The 18,740-nt window shown below is 41.8% G+C and overlaps 2 protein-coding genes across 3 annotated transcripts in view; one reads left to right on the top strand and one right to left on the bottom strand.

Annotated features, from left to right (window-relative positions):
• Positions 1 to 284: 284 nt before the first annotated feature.
• LOC147224326 (tumor necrosis factor receptor superfamily member 19-like) lies at positions 285 to 18,076 on the top strand. Of its 2 annotated transcripts, none has more exons than XM_086164200.1 (10): positions 285 to 582; positions 1,908 to 1,996; positions 2,564 to 2,677; positions 6,816 to 6,994; positions 7,656 to 7,741; positions 13,192 to 13,356; positions 14,529 to 14,654; positions 14,762 to 14,864; positions 15,808 to 16,040; positions 16,532 to 18,076. In XM_086164200.1, the coding sequence occupies exons 2-10, from the start codon at positions 1,934 to 1,936 to the stop codon at positions 16,534 to 16,536; spliced, it is 1,074 nt and encodes a 357-aa protein (XP_086020326.1). In that variant the 5' UTR covers positions 285 to 582; positions 1,908 to 1,933; the 3' UTR covers positions 16,537 to 18,076. The 2 variants fall into 2 exon arrangements, with proteins under 2 accessions (XP_086020326.1, XP_086020325.1); XM_086164199.1 differs by having other exon boundaries at positions 286 to 582; positions 14,526 to 14,654.
• LOC147224325 (mitochondrial intermediate peptidase-like) overlaps positions 17,766 to 18,740 on the bottom strand; it is a 39,412-nt gene continuing 38,437 nt past the window's right edge. The window contains exon 19 of the mRNA XM_086164198.1: positions 17,766 to 18,599. Within this exon, the coding sequence (XP_086020324.1) occupies positions 18,499 to 18,599 (101 nt within the window). The 3' untranslated portion in view covers positions 17,766 to 18,498. The remainder of the gene's footprint in view (positions 18,600 to 18,740) is intronic.

The raw sequence follows: 18,740 nt of genomic DNA, 5'->3' as shown, positions 1-18,740 counted from the left end.
ATATGGAAAACCTGGATCTGGGGTTTTTTCGTTGACAACTGTCGATCCAGCGAAACAGCCCGACTTGAAATAGGTCTTACCGGACCATTTTAAGGTCCCGGGGCCAGACTTTGGCCACCACTGCGCTCCGCTGCTTTTCGTGGTGGTGGAGGGAGGCAAAAAAGCAGGCGTTTTTAAAACTCAGTCTTGTTTTAATCCTAACTCGGGTTACATTTAACCGAGATAAGCGTTGTTCGCCTGTTAGCGCGGAGTCAGGCCGGTTTCCCTCCCCGCACTCAGTGGGACGGGGTCTTTGATGTGTGATCAAACATCAGATACCTCAGATCTCCCCTCCCGCCCTACTTTGATCTCAGCGCCGCGGCTCTCTTTCTGGTGCAGCCTCTAGCCCGAGCAGCAGCGGCGGCGGCGGCGGCGCTGACATGCTGAGCGGACCGGTGCGGCGGCGGCGGTGGTGGCGGGGGGAAACAAGCAAAAAATTATAAAATAAAGAAACACTACCACGCCTATCGTCTCTCTGCGTTTGGGACGTTTTTTTTTTAAATTTTTTTTTGAAGCCTCTCGAGTCTTTTCGAATTTGAGCAGGTAAGACCGTTCTCTCCCTCAATGGCTTTTGGAAGATTTCACTGTTTGCGAGACGGGGTTGGGAGGTGGGTGTGTATGTGTTTGTGGGGGGTAACGTAAGGATAAGGTTATTGAGACAATTTATGAAAAAAATAAATAAACAATTCCATCATATAAGGTAAGCTGTTCATTTTTTTTATTTATTTTTTTTATCAATTTAATGTTTTTTTTTGTTTTTTTTTTTTAATAAGCCGCACCGGGGAGTTCCAATTGCGGTGATACCCCCGTTTAGTTTTTAGTGAAGGCTATTTTTATGTTCCAATACAAAATTGTTGGAAGTGTCGGGCGGAGTTCACAAGATAACCGGGACTGTCGAAGCTTCTGGGCATTCAACAGCATCACCTCTGCAGCTCCTCGACGATCATTTTGCGGTATTTTCGCTGAGCAGTCACATTGGACCAGCATTATGAGGCTGTGACATCGTGCCTCCCCCACACGCCCCACTTGAAAAATATCAGGTTAAAGTTCTATACGTTGTAACCAATCCATTGCTATAACTCACTGGATAAGGCATGCACAGTGGTGACATTTGCCATTCATCAGGTATTCCTATTCAACATGCGCAAAGCTCAAACATACTGGTGCAGTAAATAATAATACATTTTTATTATTTGAGCTTTAAAGTTGTGTTTGGGCCAGAAATGCGCTTTGACGTGACTATTGAGTGTTGCGGAATGTCAGTGAACGTGTCTTAATCAATTTCTCGCGACAGTTCTTGGTATTTTGCACACATTTGGGCAAGGCAGTGGGGAATTGCCAAGACTTTAAACCCCGAAATAAAGGTACAGTAATCCTAGAAGTGACTTACATGAATTTTAAAATGTAGATTAATCTTCTGGAGTGTGTGATTTAATGAAATAAAATAAAACAGTGAGTTTAAAGTACACAATTGAGCATATAACATTTTATAACAATATAACATATCTCCACATCTCTCCAATGCGTGGCATTTAATCTGTTCTCCCAATACCTCTGCTCAGCAGCCTGTCCCTGTTTGTGTGTGCTTGCGGGTTTTTCTTTTCTTTGTTGCATTTGACAGTGAAACTTAAATTGTTTCACTATATAAACTGAACCGATGGATTTTCAAAATGCATGAACCATACAAGTCCTTAAATCATGTCCATAAATGCCACCATTTTTTGGCACGACATTTTGGAGTCAAATCCACAGTTACGGTTAATTAATATGGTAATTCCTCTGTAATGTGACACATTTTAACCTGTCGAACGTCTTTCTAAGAGCAGAAAACGAGCAAACTGTAACTTAATTTGTGTCCATTTATTCAGCTGCAAGCAACAAGAGACGCATCAAAATGGTCTGGACTGTTCAACATACCACCTGTCTTGTAATTGCAGCAGTCATATATTTGACTTTGGTAAGTGTTTTTGTCAACATAAAAATAAAACACCTCATCAGCATTTTTCAGGTTTTACGATTACATCTCAACATAGCAGTTGCCTTTTATTACTTACTCCTTGCAGTTACTGGCAAATGTATAAAAATAGTATCAAATTTGTTCGTCGAGGTCCACAGATACACTTAACACCATTTTTTTTTACGAGCAACTGCTGTCACCAAGTGATTTATAACATCCCTGCTGGTACTGCCAACAATACCAAATATCAGTTTACCTTTATCCACAGCTTTGCCCTAGTTCACTGTATATGCTTTCTAGATTGTATCCTCTCTGATTGAAGTCACTGACATGTCCTGGTTCGTGTGACTCATATTCTGCGTCTGTATCCTGACAACCTTACCAGAAGATCACTAGATTTAATCCCATGTCAGCAGCATTAAAGAGGTTTTCAGGGGAGAAGGAGGTGGGGTGTCCCCTGAAAGTATTACAATGACGATACATAGCTTGGATTCAGTTTGTTCATAGATGAAAGTGGTGGTGAAATACAGGAATCTCTAACTGTCTTTCTCAAAATGACCTTCTCAGATTCCTGTGAGGGCAGAGGAGGAGACAAGAGAATGTAGAGAACAGGAGTACAAGGACCGGTTTGGGAACTGTAAACCCTGCAAGCAGTGCGATGCAGGACAGGAGCTTTCAAAGGTGGGTTAAATTCCTTTTGACTGTTTTTCATCACCGGGAACATTTGTTTGAAGACTGCAGAATTGTCTAAAATATGGTGTTCACTTGGCAGTTTTTTCCAAAGCACTGCTGAAGGGGGAAAAAAAAATGGAGAACCGTGTTTATTTAGGACAAGGGAAGTGTAAAAACACAAGGGATCTATAACAGGGCAGTTCTTTGTAAACTGAAGAAAAAAAACACCGTCTGGATTATTTCTGTGGTGGAAAAAAAACTTTCATAAAGAAAGGATGCCAGAACTTTCAGTTTTATCAGGGGAAGCAACATTATTTATTACTTCCTCTCTTTCATGCTGAGAGCAGCCAAGCTGTTATTAACTTCTGTAGAACACGGACCCGTCTTTAATCAGACACACCCATACTTTTGACCTTCTTCAGCTGAAAGCCTCCATTGTTTTTCCCCATCGCACCCTGTCCAACTTATTGTCTTCACCGTTTTGAAGCGAGCCATGCCTAAGCTTGCTGCTCTGTGAGCTGTTAATACAGTTTTGTTTTTTTTTTCCCAGCACCTTACCCAAAGGGTTTTCTGTGCTTTGTACAAACAGGCCTCTCTTGTGTTGGTTAAGGTTGGTTCCTCTTTGGCTGTAGCTATTCTTGCTAGTGTAGACAGCGATGGAATGGTAAGTAAACTGTAATAAGTCATTTTTTGGGGAACACATCTTGAACATTTTTGATCTGTTGCGTCATAGCTAAAAGGACACCTTCCTGTGTTTCGGTCCCATTTGCAGATTTTTAGAATGTGAATTTGTAAGACACGGAAGCAAATTCGAATGATGTCTCCCTAATAAACGGACATAATCGTTAGCCTCAAAGGGCTATGTTTTAAAATAAACATGTTGGCCAACTATCTCTAAGGGAAGTTAAACTCTGAGTACTGGTGAGTCAAATCCCCCACTGAATCACCATTGACATCTGTTGCACACATGCATTTAAGAGCCAGTTGCCTTTAATCTCTGCGCACACAGACATGCATTCTGTGGTTGGTAATACGCTTCGGTAGTCCTCATGTTCTTCTGCCAGCTTAACAGGCATGAATACCCGCTAGCTACCCTGGGGTCCCGGTTAATAATTGGCTGCCTCATTCTTTCTCTGAAGGTAGCGGGATGCCGGCTCACTGTTGAGAGCCGGGGCTGCACTCAGAGAAAGTTTCCCAGAGATAAACCTCTAGTCTCAGCTCTGTTCCCAAGACAGTCTGTCCGTCTTTTAAAGGGGAAGACTGACTTTCGGGAGGGAAGCAGACATTTGGAGTCCCTCTGTGCAGCTGCCATAGAGATCCCAGAGGAATGTGCCCCAGTTTGCTCTGGAAGTTTGCCTCTGGAAGCTGCTCTGAGGCGGGTTTGACAAACATCAATTAGCCCCTCCACACTAACTGTAGCTAAAAGAACCACCCACACAGAGGCAGTGCCCGATATAACTAGTGTTTCTTTTGCTGTCAAACCCAATTCATTCAGTTTTAACGTGTTCAATGAGAAGTTTGTCATGTGCATGATTGCCAATTGAGAACTGAAAGGGGGTTCATTCTGGAAAACTACCTTTGGCCAAAAAGGTCCATCCACTACTTTGAACTAACGACATCTTGTAGTATTTAGCAAGAGCGTAACATGACCTTGATCTGTAATATTCCCTGGGCTTCCGGGTGGCATTTGCCCTCGGAGAAGACTCAGACAACTTCATAAGGAATCTATGAACAATAGAAGAGTCAGAATTACAATTCTGCCACCGACATCTTTGCTACAATATTTATCCATCTGGATAAGAGCCTGCCTGGTTTTAAAAAGGTTGAGAGATTTTAGAGAAACCCGAGGATGTGAACGTTGGTCTTTAAGTCTGTGGTACAACATGGTCAAAGTAACCTCCAGCGTGTTTCATCGTCACTTTAGATGAGGGGTCTCCCGTCCTTACAATTCCCTTCTGATCTCTGAAATATCCCTGTGTCTATACGTGCGTCAGGACCCAGCTTCCCCCACTTCTTCCCCCAACACATGTCTGTTATGCTTAGCAGTCTCATCCCAACTAGATCATAAGATAAGACAGGGAAATAGGATGTTAACCATCCGCATTTTTGGGTGGACGTGAGGTGAAAGGGATTGTCGTAGAATGTGGTCAGGAGTTTTGAATGAACAGCACTCTATAGTTTTTATCTGACTTATCTTCAATTTGTTCTCTGATAAGTTTTTTGTTACTAAAGTCTACAACCGTTTCCTGTACCTAAGATCTTCAAGATTTACTTCTGCCTTATGATGGTAAAGCTGCTAAAGTAACGTCATTCGGTGCACAGTGTCGGTTCTGCTGAGCTTTGTCAGTAGAGATAAAAGAGGAAAGAGATCACTTTGATGTTCAATGCTGCCTGGATCTGACGGGCAGAAGTTGGCTCAGTTTTCCTTTTGTCTTTGTGCTCTGACTGGTTTCAGACAATGTGGCATAAGCCCCAATACTGCCGTGTGGTGCCCCATGGTCAGAGCTTGAGCCAGTAACAGAGTTGGAAGTGATGAATCCTCTGTGGGCCCCTTGTGATTCACAAATCACTGGAGCCCCTGGTTTGCTTGGGCCTGCGGTTGTCAGCTCGGCGCTTTGGCAAACCTCCTGGATCCTCTGCCTCGTCCGAGTTGGTTCGTCTTGCATCTTTAGGCGGACGCGTTTTCCCGAGTGAACCTTTCCGCTCTTCATCACTCATCAAACACCCTCTGTGTTTCTCACTTTTTTTTTTTTTTCGGGCTCTCCACCCCCCACCTCCGCTTTTCACTTTACTGCCCTGTTGGAGAGCAAGGCCTTATATGGAGAGCACACAACAACAGCTGCAATAGTCCAGCTCTAACTGGTGCCCCTCGGGCCAGGCCTGACCCAGGGGTTCAATGTCAGGCTCACATGTGTTTGGCTACGATGGCCGAATTCCTCATCTTTTGTCCCGACTCTGTGGTGCCATCACTCGATTACATCTTTGCTTCTAACATCCCTTTATATTTCTAGCCAGCCTGCGTCCCAGCCCCCATTCCAGACTCTTGTGCCCACATTCCAGCCTGACTGCATGCCCAGGCAGTGAAACAGGACACGGGCGAAGAGAGAAGCCCTGTTTGAAGCTGACCTTCACTTTAATGATATATGAGCACCCTCTTCCCGGTGTGTCATCCTGGCGTTGGATTGCAGTGTGGCAACAGAACACAGCGGGAGGGCAGTTGACAATGATCAGCGCATGATATCATCCCTTTGGGGTCTTATCACTCAGTGTGAGGTGCATTAATATCAGCACATATAAATGTCCGGTCTCCAACACCAGACTCATAATCAAAACACAACCAACCCCAACTGATTGAAGTGAGCGGGGGTATCAGTTTTCAGAATAAATAACTGACAAGGTCAATTTAACGGTTGGTCCTTCTAAATGAAAAAAAAACTCAGTTTCCTTCTGAACATAATATGCAGTTGAATAACAACTGCAGGGAAATAATCCAAATAGGGAAACATAAACATATCAATCTGATTCAACTAAATTCGTTCAGATTGGTTACATGATATTGTCTCCTCATGCCCCAAATGTCTCACCATCCACATTTGGGCTGGATTCAGGTGGACAAATCCTCAAAAGGTGGCTTTGCATAATTATATCAGTCACACGGTAGAGGGAAGCTGTGCTTTTTATGTGTACTTTCAGCTGTGTAACACAAAAAGAGTATTCATCTCGTTTTCTCCTTATACTTCTCCATAATCCTTGTCCCCTTCCTGAAGCGTTTCCTTTGCTTGCTGGCCTCTCAATCAACGGGACACTCAGTGAGTCTGCTTGGAGAGGGAGTCATTCAAACGCACAGCAATAAACTTGCAATAATACAACAGTGGGTGTCCCTTCAGGCCTTTATTATTCAAATGTCTGGCCTTTCTGGGTCTTGCAGCGGAAGGCTGCTCATTCATATTGAGAGAGTCAGGGAGATTATTGCCAGTGTAAGATGGACTCTAAAAAGAGGCAGGCCATTGTTATCCTCTGATCCCGCAAGCCAATATAATTCTTTAATTCAATACCCCTGGCCATCCACATTCAACAGCTGCGTATCTCCCTGAACTACTAGCCCCACCTTTTACCCGGTGTATTTCTTCTGTTGATAACCCCCCAGGAATGTGGCTTCGGCTATGGGGAGGATGCCCAATGTGTGCCCTGCAGGACCAGTCGCTTTAAGGAGGACCGGAGCCTCCAAAAGTGCAAGCCCTGCCTGGACTGTGGACTCATTAACCGTTTCCAGAAGGGCAACTGCTCCACCACCACCAATGCTGTGTGTGGTGAATGCCTACCAGGGTGAGACTACCAGCACAGCGTCCCAACACACAGACATATATTGTTCATGTTTAAAAAAAAAAACACCAATACTCCTGTGATACTCCCGGGAAGAGGGGGAACATGTTACGAGACACAGCATCATTTAAACTGGTAGATTTAACAACATGTACCTCTGCCTTGCAACATTTAATCTTTGAAATTTCCCCGCTTTGGGTACGATTAAAGGCACATCCCATTCTATTCTATCATGGCTTCATGTTGAGTTTTACAAAAAAGAAACTTTTAAACATTTTTTTTTTCATTTGCACTGACAAATCTTAAAAGGAGCTTGTGTTTCACTGAACCTTGTAACACAAACCAGGCAAAGCAGGAGATACTTGTATTGTGTTTTTCAAATTAATCATATCACATTCTTCTTCTTTCTTTTTTCTTTACTTCTTATGTTCAACACTTATGTAAAAACTCTTGTGTGGGTGGAACGGCACATCCTCTGCTTACAATAGAGGCCATTACGTTAATACACGTTGACATTGCAAGTACATTGAAGGCCATTGTTGATTTAATATTATTACTCATGAAACTCTTAACTTGGTTTGTGGACCACTTGATGTCTTGGAAACGAGCAAATATCTAAAATAAGTAAAACCGAATAAAGCCTTGATTTTTTTCTTCCCAACAGGTATTACCGCAAGACGAAATTAAGTGGTTTCCAAGACATGGAATGCATACCCTGTGGGGACCCACCACCTCAATATGAGCCACATTGTAAGCACTTTTCCTTTGTTACCTCTTCTGACACTTGGCTCAGGATCTGGGCTAGTCCATTGACCCTGTAGCATTATTACACCAAAGGAACACATCTGCAACACATCTGCAAGCGGCAGTCTTTATCTGGTGATCTGGAGATCGATTGTTGGACCATTTCACCCTAAGTTTATATATTTTTTATTGAATTTAATGGATGCATCCACCATATGTAACATAATCAACCCCTGACAAAACAGAAAAAGGAAGAAATACAAAATGCATTCCCTTTGGAAATCAGCACATACGATTTCTGAGCTGTCATGCAGGTGGTGGGCGGAAGCCACATTTTATGATGGTTCTCTGTCTGTTGTAGTGTGATTGTATCTATCTCTCGCTCTGCAGATGAGGGGTTGAGTTTCAAGTAAACCTAGAAATTTGATTTTAGAGTATTTGAATATTCAACATGTAATCCATTTTGAAAATATTAAATATCCGTATTGCGTCAAAGCGTTGCCTTTGTATCTCATTGTGATGAATTTTAAGTGATCCTTCTAGCAATATGTTTATGGTCAAGACATGCACTGATCACCAGATTGCAACTGCATTTCATATCTACTGTACGTTGGTTTAATTTTTTTTATCGTGGATTGTCTACATCGTTGTCAAATTTCAGACAATATACCTGACAAAAATAATGAAGCACTATTTCCACTGTCAGCATTTTATGGTATAAAACCAAAGCGCATCAAGAATTCTAGATTCCTCATAGACCCCCCAATCGGTGGTTACTCATAACTCAAGACTTTAATGACTATAAATTAAGAAAGATCTGGAATGACCCAAAGATCTGGAGTGTCCTAAAATGCCCCCCTTTAGGAACAATTAATCTACTGCCTACAAGGTGTTATGTCAAAAAGTCAGGCACCAAGGAAAAACCAAGACCTATACATACTCAGCATGCTGGCACAAGGTCATGGAGTTATTGGCTTTACATAAAAACAGCTGTTGATAAGCTTAAACGGATACCACTAAGATAATGGTGGATTTGCCCACACGAGATTATAGTAGCTCAAAGCATGTCACTAGTTTTCAGCGCTCAATTTGGGTAAATGTGTGTTGAACAAAGCCTCCATTGCCAAACTGCGCATTTGAAAAAACTACTGTATTGCTCTACATGTTTTATTGCAAAAGCAGGGCAAACTTGTCAGGTTTAAGCAGTGTATATTATTACACAATAATTTACAGTTTTATAGAAACATATTCCAAATTCACATTTTATGGCGTATTCAAAATGCAGCAATGTCATTCCAGTTGACCATACATCCGATTAACTTCCTCTGTCTGACCATGAGATAGAGTTTGGCACAACCCCATAATTTCAGGTTTTCTCATAAAAACAACTAGGCAAGTGAACTTATACCTTTGGTAAGTGAGTGTTACTTCCGGATAGCTGTAGAGGCTGCAGCTGTTTCTAAGGACGCTATTGACAACATTCGCACCCCTGCAGACCCATGCGTGTCTCACACCTGTGCGTTAAATTAAAGGAGACAACTCCGGGATATCACGCAAATCCAAAATAATGTGTTTTCTTTTTGTTCACAAGTCCCTGAATGTTAAGAATAATAATTCGATCCACCCAGTATTCCTCCGGCTTTTCTGTGGTGTGCTTAATGTTTGTGCACCTTTGGACAACTGCCCCCCCACTGTTCATTTATGTTGCTTCCCATCCTGATACTAGAGGGTGCCTGCAAAACAAAACATTCATTGTCTCTGAAAAGATAACTGCCAGTCAGGTCCTAGTGGGAATGCTCTGTGGAGCATTTCCAAATGTTTGAAAGTCCTACTACTTCCCTCCAGTGTTATCTTGAGGTGGGTGGTGAAAACTTAAAGGGCAGATCATTCTAATGGGCCACACTGGCCTGGGGCAACAGTGCAGCTGTGCAGGGGAGGTAGTCACCGTCTGGTGTGGACTGTAAATCTTAAACCACCCCTCCTGTCTGCTCCTCCCTTCTCCCGCAGTGGCTTTTGTTGGCCAAGTAAAAATGAGATTGTTTTTTATGAATCCCTTCAGCCACTAATGTGTTTCATGTGGTGGAATTTTTCACTGTCACGGTAAATCTGGGAAAGCTGACCAGGCACTTAGAATTTCACCATCACACTAATACCGAGAGTCTTACCTGCTCAGGGCCGGCTTATTGCTCCTTCAAGCACTATTTACACAAAAGTAAGAGAGGAATTTTATCTTTTGGTGCTGCTATAAGGATGTCAAAAGGCCTACTTTATTATATTTCTCATGATGTTGAGGATGGGCATAATAACTGGGCATAATGTTCACGGGTGTAGCAATATCTGTTCATCTCTGAAAAAATGTGTTATTTTCAAATTGGCAGCTATAAGTATTTTCTGACACATTCCCCCTTTTTTTTAATCATGATAAATACAGAAATATGAATATACAATATGATTAATTGGATACATTGTATGGCATTGTGAAAAGGGCGTAATCTTTTGGAATTGAAATATTGCTCATTTCAAGTTTAGTTTGACCCGAAGTTAAGTTTCACATACATGTAGAAGGAAAGGAATTTATATGCTTAGAGTGTCATAGATATTACATTAAAATATGGTGCCAGTATGGAACAAATAAACAAAAAAAAAACACAACAGGCACTCAGATTTCTGAGAGATTACATCCACAGATTTGAGTTAAGAGCATAACTGTACTCAGTTCTGTTAGAAGCGACTAAAAGGGCTTTTAAAGGACAAAAGACTAAGATTCCGTGGATTTGTTAAAGAACAATGTCCCAAAGAGTTATGAAGTAGTGCCTTTTTCATTTGTTCTATGTGGCATTCCATTAAGTCAACAGGCAGGGCTTCCATGAAAGGCCTTGGTTTATTGGCCTGGTTTGTGAGAGATAATATCAGCAGGTGAGGTCTCTTCAATGGACCAGTGTTTATCTGTGTGTGCTGCAGCTGCTGGGCTACTGATAACAAGCCGCCTTTGTGTTTGAGGCAGATGATGTTCCCACTGGATTGACTGAATTTGACCTTGACAAAGAAGAACACACTCAAACCCAGTTGTCAGATGTCACATCTATGGACTGCAAACAAAGTGCAGTCACTGCACTTCAAAAGATGCTCATCACAGACTTTTAAAGCATAATGGCTCGACACTGCAATCATATTTTACGTACTGAAAATGTACTTTTTTATGTCTAATTGTAATGTTGTACAGCAGCATTTAAAACAAATAGCCAAATATCAGATTTTACTACAGGTGTTCAATACCCCTGACAAAACGCCGCAGATAACCTGTGTCCCAATATTGACTGCTTTAACTGTTTTAAGATCTGGCACTGGGATTTTCTATTAATGACAAGCAATAAGTCATATTTTTGACACCATATACTTTTCAGCACTTGTATCAAATAGCTTCTTTATTTTGCCCTCTGGGTCAAATAGAGCATTGGAGTGTTGCTTTGAGGTTTTTTTTCTTCTCTTTTCTCTGTAGAAGGAATGTTAAAATACCCTTATCCCCTATCTGGCAGAATACAAGAAAGAAAAAAAGCTGAAAGCCCAAGTACTGTTTACAATGCACAACAAAGAGCCCTTGGTTGTGAAAAGGTTGAGGCCAGTTCCTCATCTGATTCATGTCCTGAAAAGTAAACACAATATTTAACACCAAAAAAAGCTCATTTTAACTTGTTTTTGCTCTCATGAGCTTATCCTTCAGCTTCATGCGGACATACTTTCGGTGTTTGCGCAGCGTTAACCTACGCCCTCTCTATCAAACATGCGCAAGTAAATTATATTTAATGACTGATAGAGATCAGTCAATTATGTTGAGCCAAATGCAGGTGTGCTGCATGTGCAGCTGGTTTAGTTTGAAACTACCAAGGCTGTTACGTGGGGGCAAGCGAGTCATGAAATAATGTTGTGGACGACCAGTGATTACTTTCAATGTCAGTTCATCTCTCCATTATATAGCAAGGGGTGATTGATCTTTCTGTTAGTTTGTTGATAAAATGTCAGAAATTTGTAAAAAGTATAAATCACTGTGCCCCAAAGCCCAAGATGAGGTCTGTCGGAGAAAGCCTTTGTCATTTCCAGTCATAAAAAGATAATAAAACCAACCTAAAAAACAAGTTTACCAAGCAGAGAATATTTATGTGACATTATTGGATATAACATTTGAAATGTATATAATGTATATAATATGATAGGACTATATTACTATAACTGCCTACGAGTTTGGTTTCACAATTGCTAGATTAGTTTTGAAATTTAGAACTAGCTGCCGATTTTTGCAGAATTATATCGACGTGAATGTTACTTCCATCAATGGGGATATTACCCTTTTGTGTTGGGGGCCTGTGGGATTAAGTAGCCATAAAATATTTGTAATGGTGGAGCAGGTTTCTATTAAACATGGTTTGTGTATGTTGTTAAAATAATATTCTTTTTAGACATCTGACATCCTCATTGAACAAGTCGTCAACAGCTTAGAGCAGTGTCAATATGTACACTGGTAATAATAGGTAACAGCCTTTTCCACGTGTTCAAAGATTCAACGTTCCATTCTTACCGATGAAACTACAAGCCCAGCAGCTCACTGGGTTTGGTTTTTGGCTCCACCAAAAAAATTACATAGACATGTGCTTTTATCCACTATTGAAACCATTTTAGTAAATTTGATTTTTGACTGACTTCCATACTACTTGGTTTACAACAATGATCAGATTGCCTTATTGAAATAAAGCAAAAAGCACATTAGTGGTTTGGACATGTAATTAATGTGCAGTAAAGAAATCTTTGGGCTGATCTTGGTCTTCCCTGGTTGAAAACATGTTAAATGTTGCCATTCCATTAAAAGGTCCTCATAAACTTGTACAGTTTGATAATGAAATCAAGGCCCTAATTCATTAAGAACAATTATTGCAAATGCTGTAATACAATAATTAATTTTTTTTTGCTACTAACCTGAAGGCATTTCCTCTACAATTACCTGAGAAATGGAGATGTAATAAGGCTTCCCTCTCAAGGGCTCAAACTGCCCACAGTCAGAGTTAAATTCTGCCTTATTTCCTTTTCATAATGGAGTTTTATTAATGTTTGGCAGTTGTTTTTATTTGCAACAGCTGGACTGCTGGGCCACACTCAGGCATTTAACCATTTCTGTTGTTTCTTCATAATGTCAAACACAAGACAGGGAAGGGAAACGGTATTTTGGAAGTTAGGATTAAGCAATGTACCTGTTCATTTAGTGGATCAAGTTAGGAACATTTTGTAATTAGGCTAGCCAGACCAGGAACTGAATTATAAGTCTGGAATAATTGTGGGGTTATAGAAGAATTTGGTGGGTCTCCATACTTCTGTCCCCCGAGAGATATATTTCATTGTTTTGGATTGCTGAGCCTGATACAGTAATGACTGTCGCTGCCGTTACTCACCATATCCTTCCTATGTAGGCAGCGGGCGGGTGAACCTGGTGCCACTGCCGGCCGTGGTGACCAGCCCACGGGACATGGCTCTGGCTGCCGTCATCTGCAGCGCCCTGGCAACCGTGCTGTTTGCCCTGCTGGTACTGTGTATCATCTACTGCAAGAGACAACTCCTGGAGAAGAAACCCAGTGGTGGGTAACAGCGTCTCAGCGCAACATCTTTCATTGTTGGCGGAGGTAGAATTTTTTTTTACGTCAGGAAGACGAGCTCCCCCCATCATACTGGCTCCAAATCTTACAGTCGTCAGTGTCGCAAGATACAGACAGGGAGAAAAAGTAATCCATCTCACGCACATCACTAATGAAATGATTCATCCTGAGCAGGACGTGGAGCGGTGTAATTCAAAAGCTGCATTTGGAACAGATTTGCAAAAGTTCTGTTTTCTCCAGTGCAACCAGCGGGCCAGCTGCTCACTGAGTTTTGTTCCACCCACCAAATACATGGCGACAGATGGTTTACCCACTATTGAGATCATTTGAGCTCATTGGATTGTTGACTGATTTCCAAGCGGTTAGATTCCCAACAAGTATCAAGGGCACGTTATTAAACCAGAGCTTTAAAAGCAAAAGACTTTTGTAGAGGGGAAGTGTAATGAATGGGTAATATTATGTGTAGGATCATGTTGACCCTGGTGGGAAATTATAGATGAGTATGTTGATCAGACTTCCAAATTTTCCAAAACTCATCCATTTTCTTTTTATACTTGACTATTATTATTATGACTACTCGGTCCTTTCCTGAATCTTTTTTTCTAAAGGAAATCTCTCGTTAATTTTCAAAGTAAATAATGGTGTTATTACACACAGCTACAGTAGTCTATAACGAACTATAACCCATATTTATGGAGGAAAAAAATCACATCAGTAAAAGAGAAATACATTTAAATTATTTTTTTGATGTTCAGCAGTATTTGCCTCTTTTATTTTATTGGGTTATTGAATCCCGGGGTGAGAAATAAACACCACCACATTTTCTTGCTTAAGGAACGATTTGACAGGATCTTGTATATTTGCACCATGTTTAACACCAAACCTGACACTTTTTAATTTTTGCAAATTATAGCAAGGAGTCGCATTGGCTTCTGTCAGACAAACACTTAAACGAGAGCTGTGATGATTCAGTACTTCGACTGAAAGAAAAGCTGCCTCCCCTTGTTGTTCTTGTGTCCCTGTCAAAACAAATGAAGCCGCCTTCTAGTCAAACTCCCTTACAAAAGATGAATGAAAACAAGGTTGCCAGGTTTATGCCTTTGGCCATTTTTGATGATGGTGAGTATAAGTGACTCGCACATGTCTCCCAGCAGCCTCCCTGAGGCCCCAGGACTGTCCGTACGGTGGAGCGGAGCTGTCCTGCCTGGACCCCCGCTGGCTCCAGGACTTACCCCAGAGACCCTGCTGCCAGTGCCACCTGGGCCCTGGTCACACCTGTGGTATGTTGTAAAATGAAAAAAAAAACAAACAAACCTTTTAGAACCAGGGATAAAATCATCAGAAAATGAAATTACCTGACTTTCGTTCTCTGGGGGTCTCCATGCAGGTCCAGTCCACCTTATCCCGTCTCTATGCTGTGACGAGAGCTGTGCGATGAGCCGCAGCCGGGACAACAGCCCCTTCCAGTCTCTGTCTAGCCTCAGTGACGGGTAGGAAATCCAAACACAAAAAACAAAACACACAAAACATACTTACAAACAGGTTTTTATTTGTTGCAGTTAAGAAAAGTTTAGACTCTGTTTGAAGACGACCTGATTGTGTTGTCTACACAACTATGATTGTTAATATGGTAATAAATGCATTGCTAATACTTCTTCTAGAGAGCCTGTTTTGTTCAGCCTTCATTCGTGAAGTGGGAGACTGAATCCTGTAAAGTCAGACCACGAATCTCCCCATTTACTCCACTCCCCCCTAACAAAGTCTTAATTTGTTTTCATTTTCTATTTTTTTTTAATCTTGCGGTTCTTGTACTCTGCCTGAACACATCTCTGCACTTTCATCTCACAAAGGTTGGTTCAGCAGATATAGTAACTGACGGTTTGGCACCATTTTCCTTTGGGTTGCCTTCAAAACTGTGAGCCAACCTGACTGATCTTTGAATACGAGAAAAAAAACTTTTTACTTGATTTTTATTAATTTTTTTATTTAGGCAGGCCCTTACCTGTCAGAATGTTTCACAAATCGGAGGGAAAATGGGAAACATAGTAACGTGTATGGTCTGGGCTGTGAAAATATTTATAACTGCCGCGGCAAAAGGAGCTCAACTGCCGTTCCGCACATCAAACACTTAAACAAGCCAATGACAGGACTCTTGTCATATCAGCGTGCACGTGATGCAGCCAAGACAGACTGTTGTCAGTGGAAGCAAACGGTGGAAATGATCCTTCTGTTTATACGAAACAAACCAAAAGAAGCAGATTCACAGGGTTACAGTACACAGGTATCCTCTGGCGTCTTTTGATGATTTTGGAGTTTCTGTTTGTTGATTAGATTGTCTAAAGGTACACGAACAGAGGCTTCAAGCATGGAGGCCATAACAGCACAGGTTAGAATCACCCCAGTAACCACACCTGGGTCCTTCGCACCCACCAGGGACGCCAGCCAGGACGAGGAGGTCGCCCTAATGCAGAGGATGGAGCCTGACTCCATGGAGGCTGGTGGGATGGCAGGATACGCCCAGGGTCCGGGACTCGCCAACTGCGAGGCAGAACCCGGGGCAAGAGTGACAGACGACGGGACGGCTGACGATTCCTTGGAGAGGAACAGACCCAGCTGCACTGTAGCTGTGGCGGACGCGCTCTCTGCCAAGCAGTCCCCACTGGAGGGTGAGATGATGTCTTGGCTCCAGCGCAAACTCTTGACGGCAAACTACTTAGCGGAATATGATTTATGTATTTGGATTGTATTGAGGCACTCCCTCGACATCTCAGAGCCGTTGCCTCAGAGCAAACCACTAAACGACTGTCTTTGTTTGGATGCTTCGTTTGTGCAAAGATGGAAGTACGTGGGAGCAAACCACTGAGAGCTCTCCCTCCACGGAACCCTGATTTATGAAGGGAATATTATACTTTCAGAGAAAATCTTTTGAAATGCAAGTGTGAGTTTGTGTTAAATTTAGGTGCTTAGGTTTCCTTTTCAGGGACTGTGTATGCGTGCGTGTGTGTGCATGATTAGCAGCTGGTAAAATAAAGACGAGATAGTGCCAACTCTTTGATGTAGACACGACTATCCTGTTTAAAGTCTCCACCGCCTGGCGATGGCCAGCTATGTTACTAATCACCCCGTGTCCATGTTCCTCTTCCTGCTTTCTCTCCAGGATGACGTGAATTTCTTTGGCTCACGTTCCCACCCTTAAAACCACCCTGGACTCGACAGCAGCAGCAGCCAGATCCCATTTCAGATTACTTGCCTGTCCTCCTCCCTCCACACCGCCGAGCTGGTCGCACCGCCTCTTTGAAACGCCCGCGGCAGACCCGAGAGCCCCGTCACCAGAGGGTCAGAGCAGAGCACTCATGCGCACAAGCAAAGAAATCAGAGCAAGAGGACGTGAACCCGCCGGCCCGTGTGAAATGCAATGAAGTTCAAATGTCAAGGAGCGCTGACTTACGACTCCCAGCTTCGGGAACGTCTCGTAGGAAGATCGTAAAACTGTTGCTGCGGAGCAAGCAGCTGGTGTCATGAAGCTTTCGCCTTTCAAAGTGGAAAAAGAAAACCGAGGCGTGAAGAAACAAAACAAAAATTGAAAGACAAAAGTGATTTTACGTTGCACATTGAAGACAATCTTGATAAAAAAAGAAACCAGACTGAGAGGAATGTGATGAATGTAGATACTGTAAAATAGAAAACAGCCCCATATTTTTCTAACATAGATGTGACTGACAAGATGCCTGCTTGTGTTTTCCGAGTTAGTGTCATGTGATGTTTGTATGTACCTTACATTTGTGAATAAAGCACATGAACAAGTAAAAAATCTTGAACTTTAGGAAAACATGATTCTCTAAATCAGGTCCCCCCCAATTATTAGTCAAACTGGAACTTTCACCCAGGCGATGGTCCACACCTGATTTCACGGTTTGATGAGTATTTGACCCAATGACACCCCAGCTCAGCCCCAAACTCCTGTAATAAACCGCTGTCTTGGACTGACAGTTCAGTTTTGCTCAAAGTAAAACAAGGGATGATGGTGCAACGGCAGCTGTTTTGATCAAAACATCTAGCTGAGGCGATCCTGCCGTTCCTAAGCGCTGGTTAGGTGTTCTAAAAGCCCTTTCTGAATAGTTCTCAGCAATAAGTTATTTTTCATAATTCAAAATAATAGATTTCACTTTATGTCCCTACATCAATAATGTGAAGCAGTACATTTTTATTTAATTCCTACATATGACAATTGTTATCAAAATAACTATAAGAAATCTGTCAATAAACTAAATTCTATAATTTCCCAGTTGTTGGCACATTATCACTTATCGTCCCTTTTGTATTTTTTCATCATTACATTGATATTGCTGTTCTGTTTTAATGTATATAAAGCACGAAGGATGCAAGAGAGCTTTGTTTTCTCATCATTAAAGTTTATTGTCTTCCAACGCAGCAATGAATTGTGTAATCAGCATTGGAATTTCGGATGTAAGACTTAAAAAGTTGCAATGTATGATTTTTGCCTGTTTCCAGACCAAACCTGTGGAGTGATGCTAATTTCAAGCCTAAACAAAGACCACATGACAGGAAGTACCAGGCATATCCTTCCCCACCGGCTCACTCCATTAGGAAAGAAAACAAAACTGAAGTTTAAAGGGACAATGTACTTCCTCTCCTTATTGGGTTGGATATAATATGTACAAATTAAAATGACTATAAACTGCCTGCTGATGTTTCTTACGTGTCCTGGTGGGATGCCACTGCAGCTAATCCCCTTCAAACACCCATCATTGTTTCCTCGTGATAACGAGTTTACCAGATAGCGTGGTCTTTTCTCATGAAAAAAAATCATTTGTACCTCTATTTCTTACTCATTCAACTTTTGTAACCTCAAATGACTTATAATCTCAAGAAAAGGGGTCTTATTTGTTTCAAAATCGTGGGAAATATTTTGAAGAGACAGAGGAAAAAACAGATGAAGGGATAGCTGCTCAGGGCCCCATAGGCTGACATTAAACAGTGCTTGACTTGGAATATAGACTAAGAAAAATGCAACTTCTTTTATCATTAGTGCCTTTTCTTCCCATTGCAAGATTTGACGCTCATTTCCTTGCAGACAAAATAAAAAACAAACAAAACACAGCCTCAGTTTTCAGAATCCATGATGAAGGTCTCAAAGTTTGGCTTTAGCTCAGACACCAGCGCGTCCACAAAATCCTCCACGGTGGGTCGCCTCTGCAGCATTCCTGTTCCGGGTGACACATCAGATCAAATCAGAATTCTAGCATGTGATTTATTTTTTTGCTTGTACATCTGTCTGATTAGAAAAGGAGGAGCAAAAAGAAACAACTGGCAAAGAGGTGTTGTTGTATTTTCATGACTTTAAA

The sequence above is a fragment of the Fistularia commersonii genome, chromosome 18, assembly GCF_037954325.1.
Source record: "Fistularia commersonii isolate RoL2024-O1a breed Wild chromosome 18, RoL_Fcom_v1.0, whole genome shotgun sequence".
NCBI classification, from domain to species: Eukaryota; Metazoa; Chordata; class Actinopteri; order Syngnathiformes; family Fistulariidae; genus Fistularia; species Fistularia commersonii.
Note: the sequence above shows the minus strand (reverse complement) of the source record. Positions and strands in the feature narration are given on the sequence as shown.

Coding starts and splice junctions, on each gene's coding strand:
- LOC147224326 (XM_086164199.1), top strand. CDS start 1,934: ATGGTCTGGACTGTTCAACATACCACCTGTCTTGTAATTGCAGCAGTC. Junction 1,997..2,563: donor CAGTCATATATTTGACTTTG/GTAAGTGTTTTT, acceptor TGACCTTCTCAG/ATTCCTGTGAGGGCAGAGGA. Junction 14,655..14,761: donor GGGCCCTGGTCACACCTGTG/GTATGTTGTAAA, acceptor GTCTCCATGCAG/GTCCAGTCCACCTTATCCCG.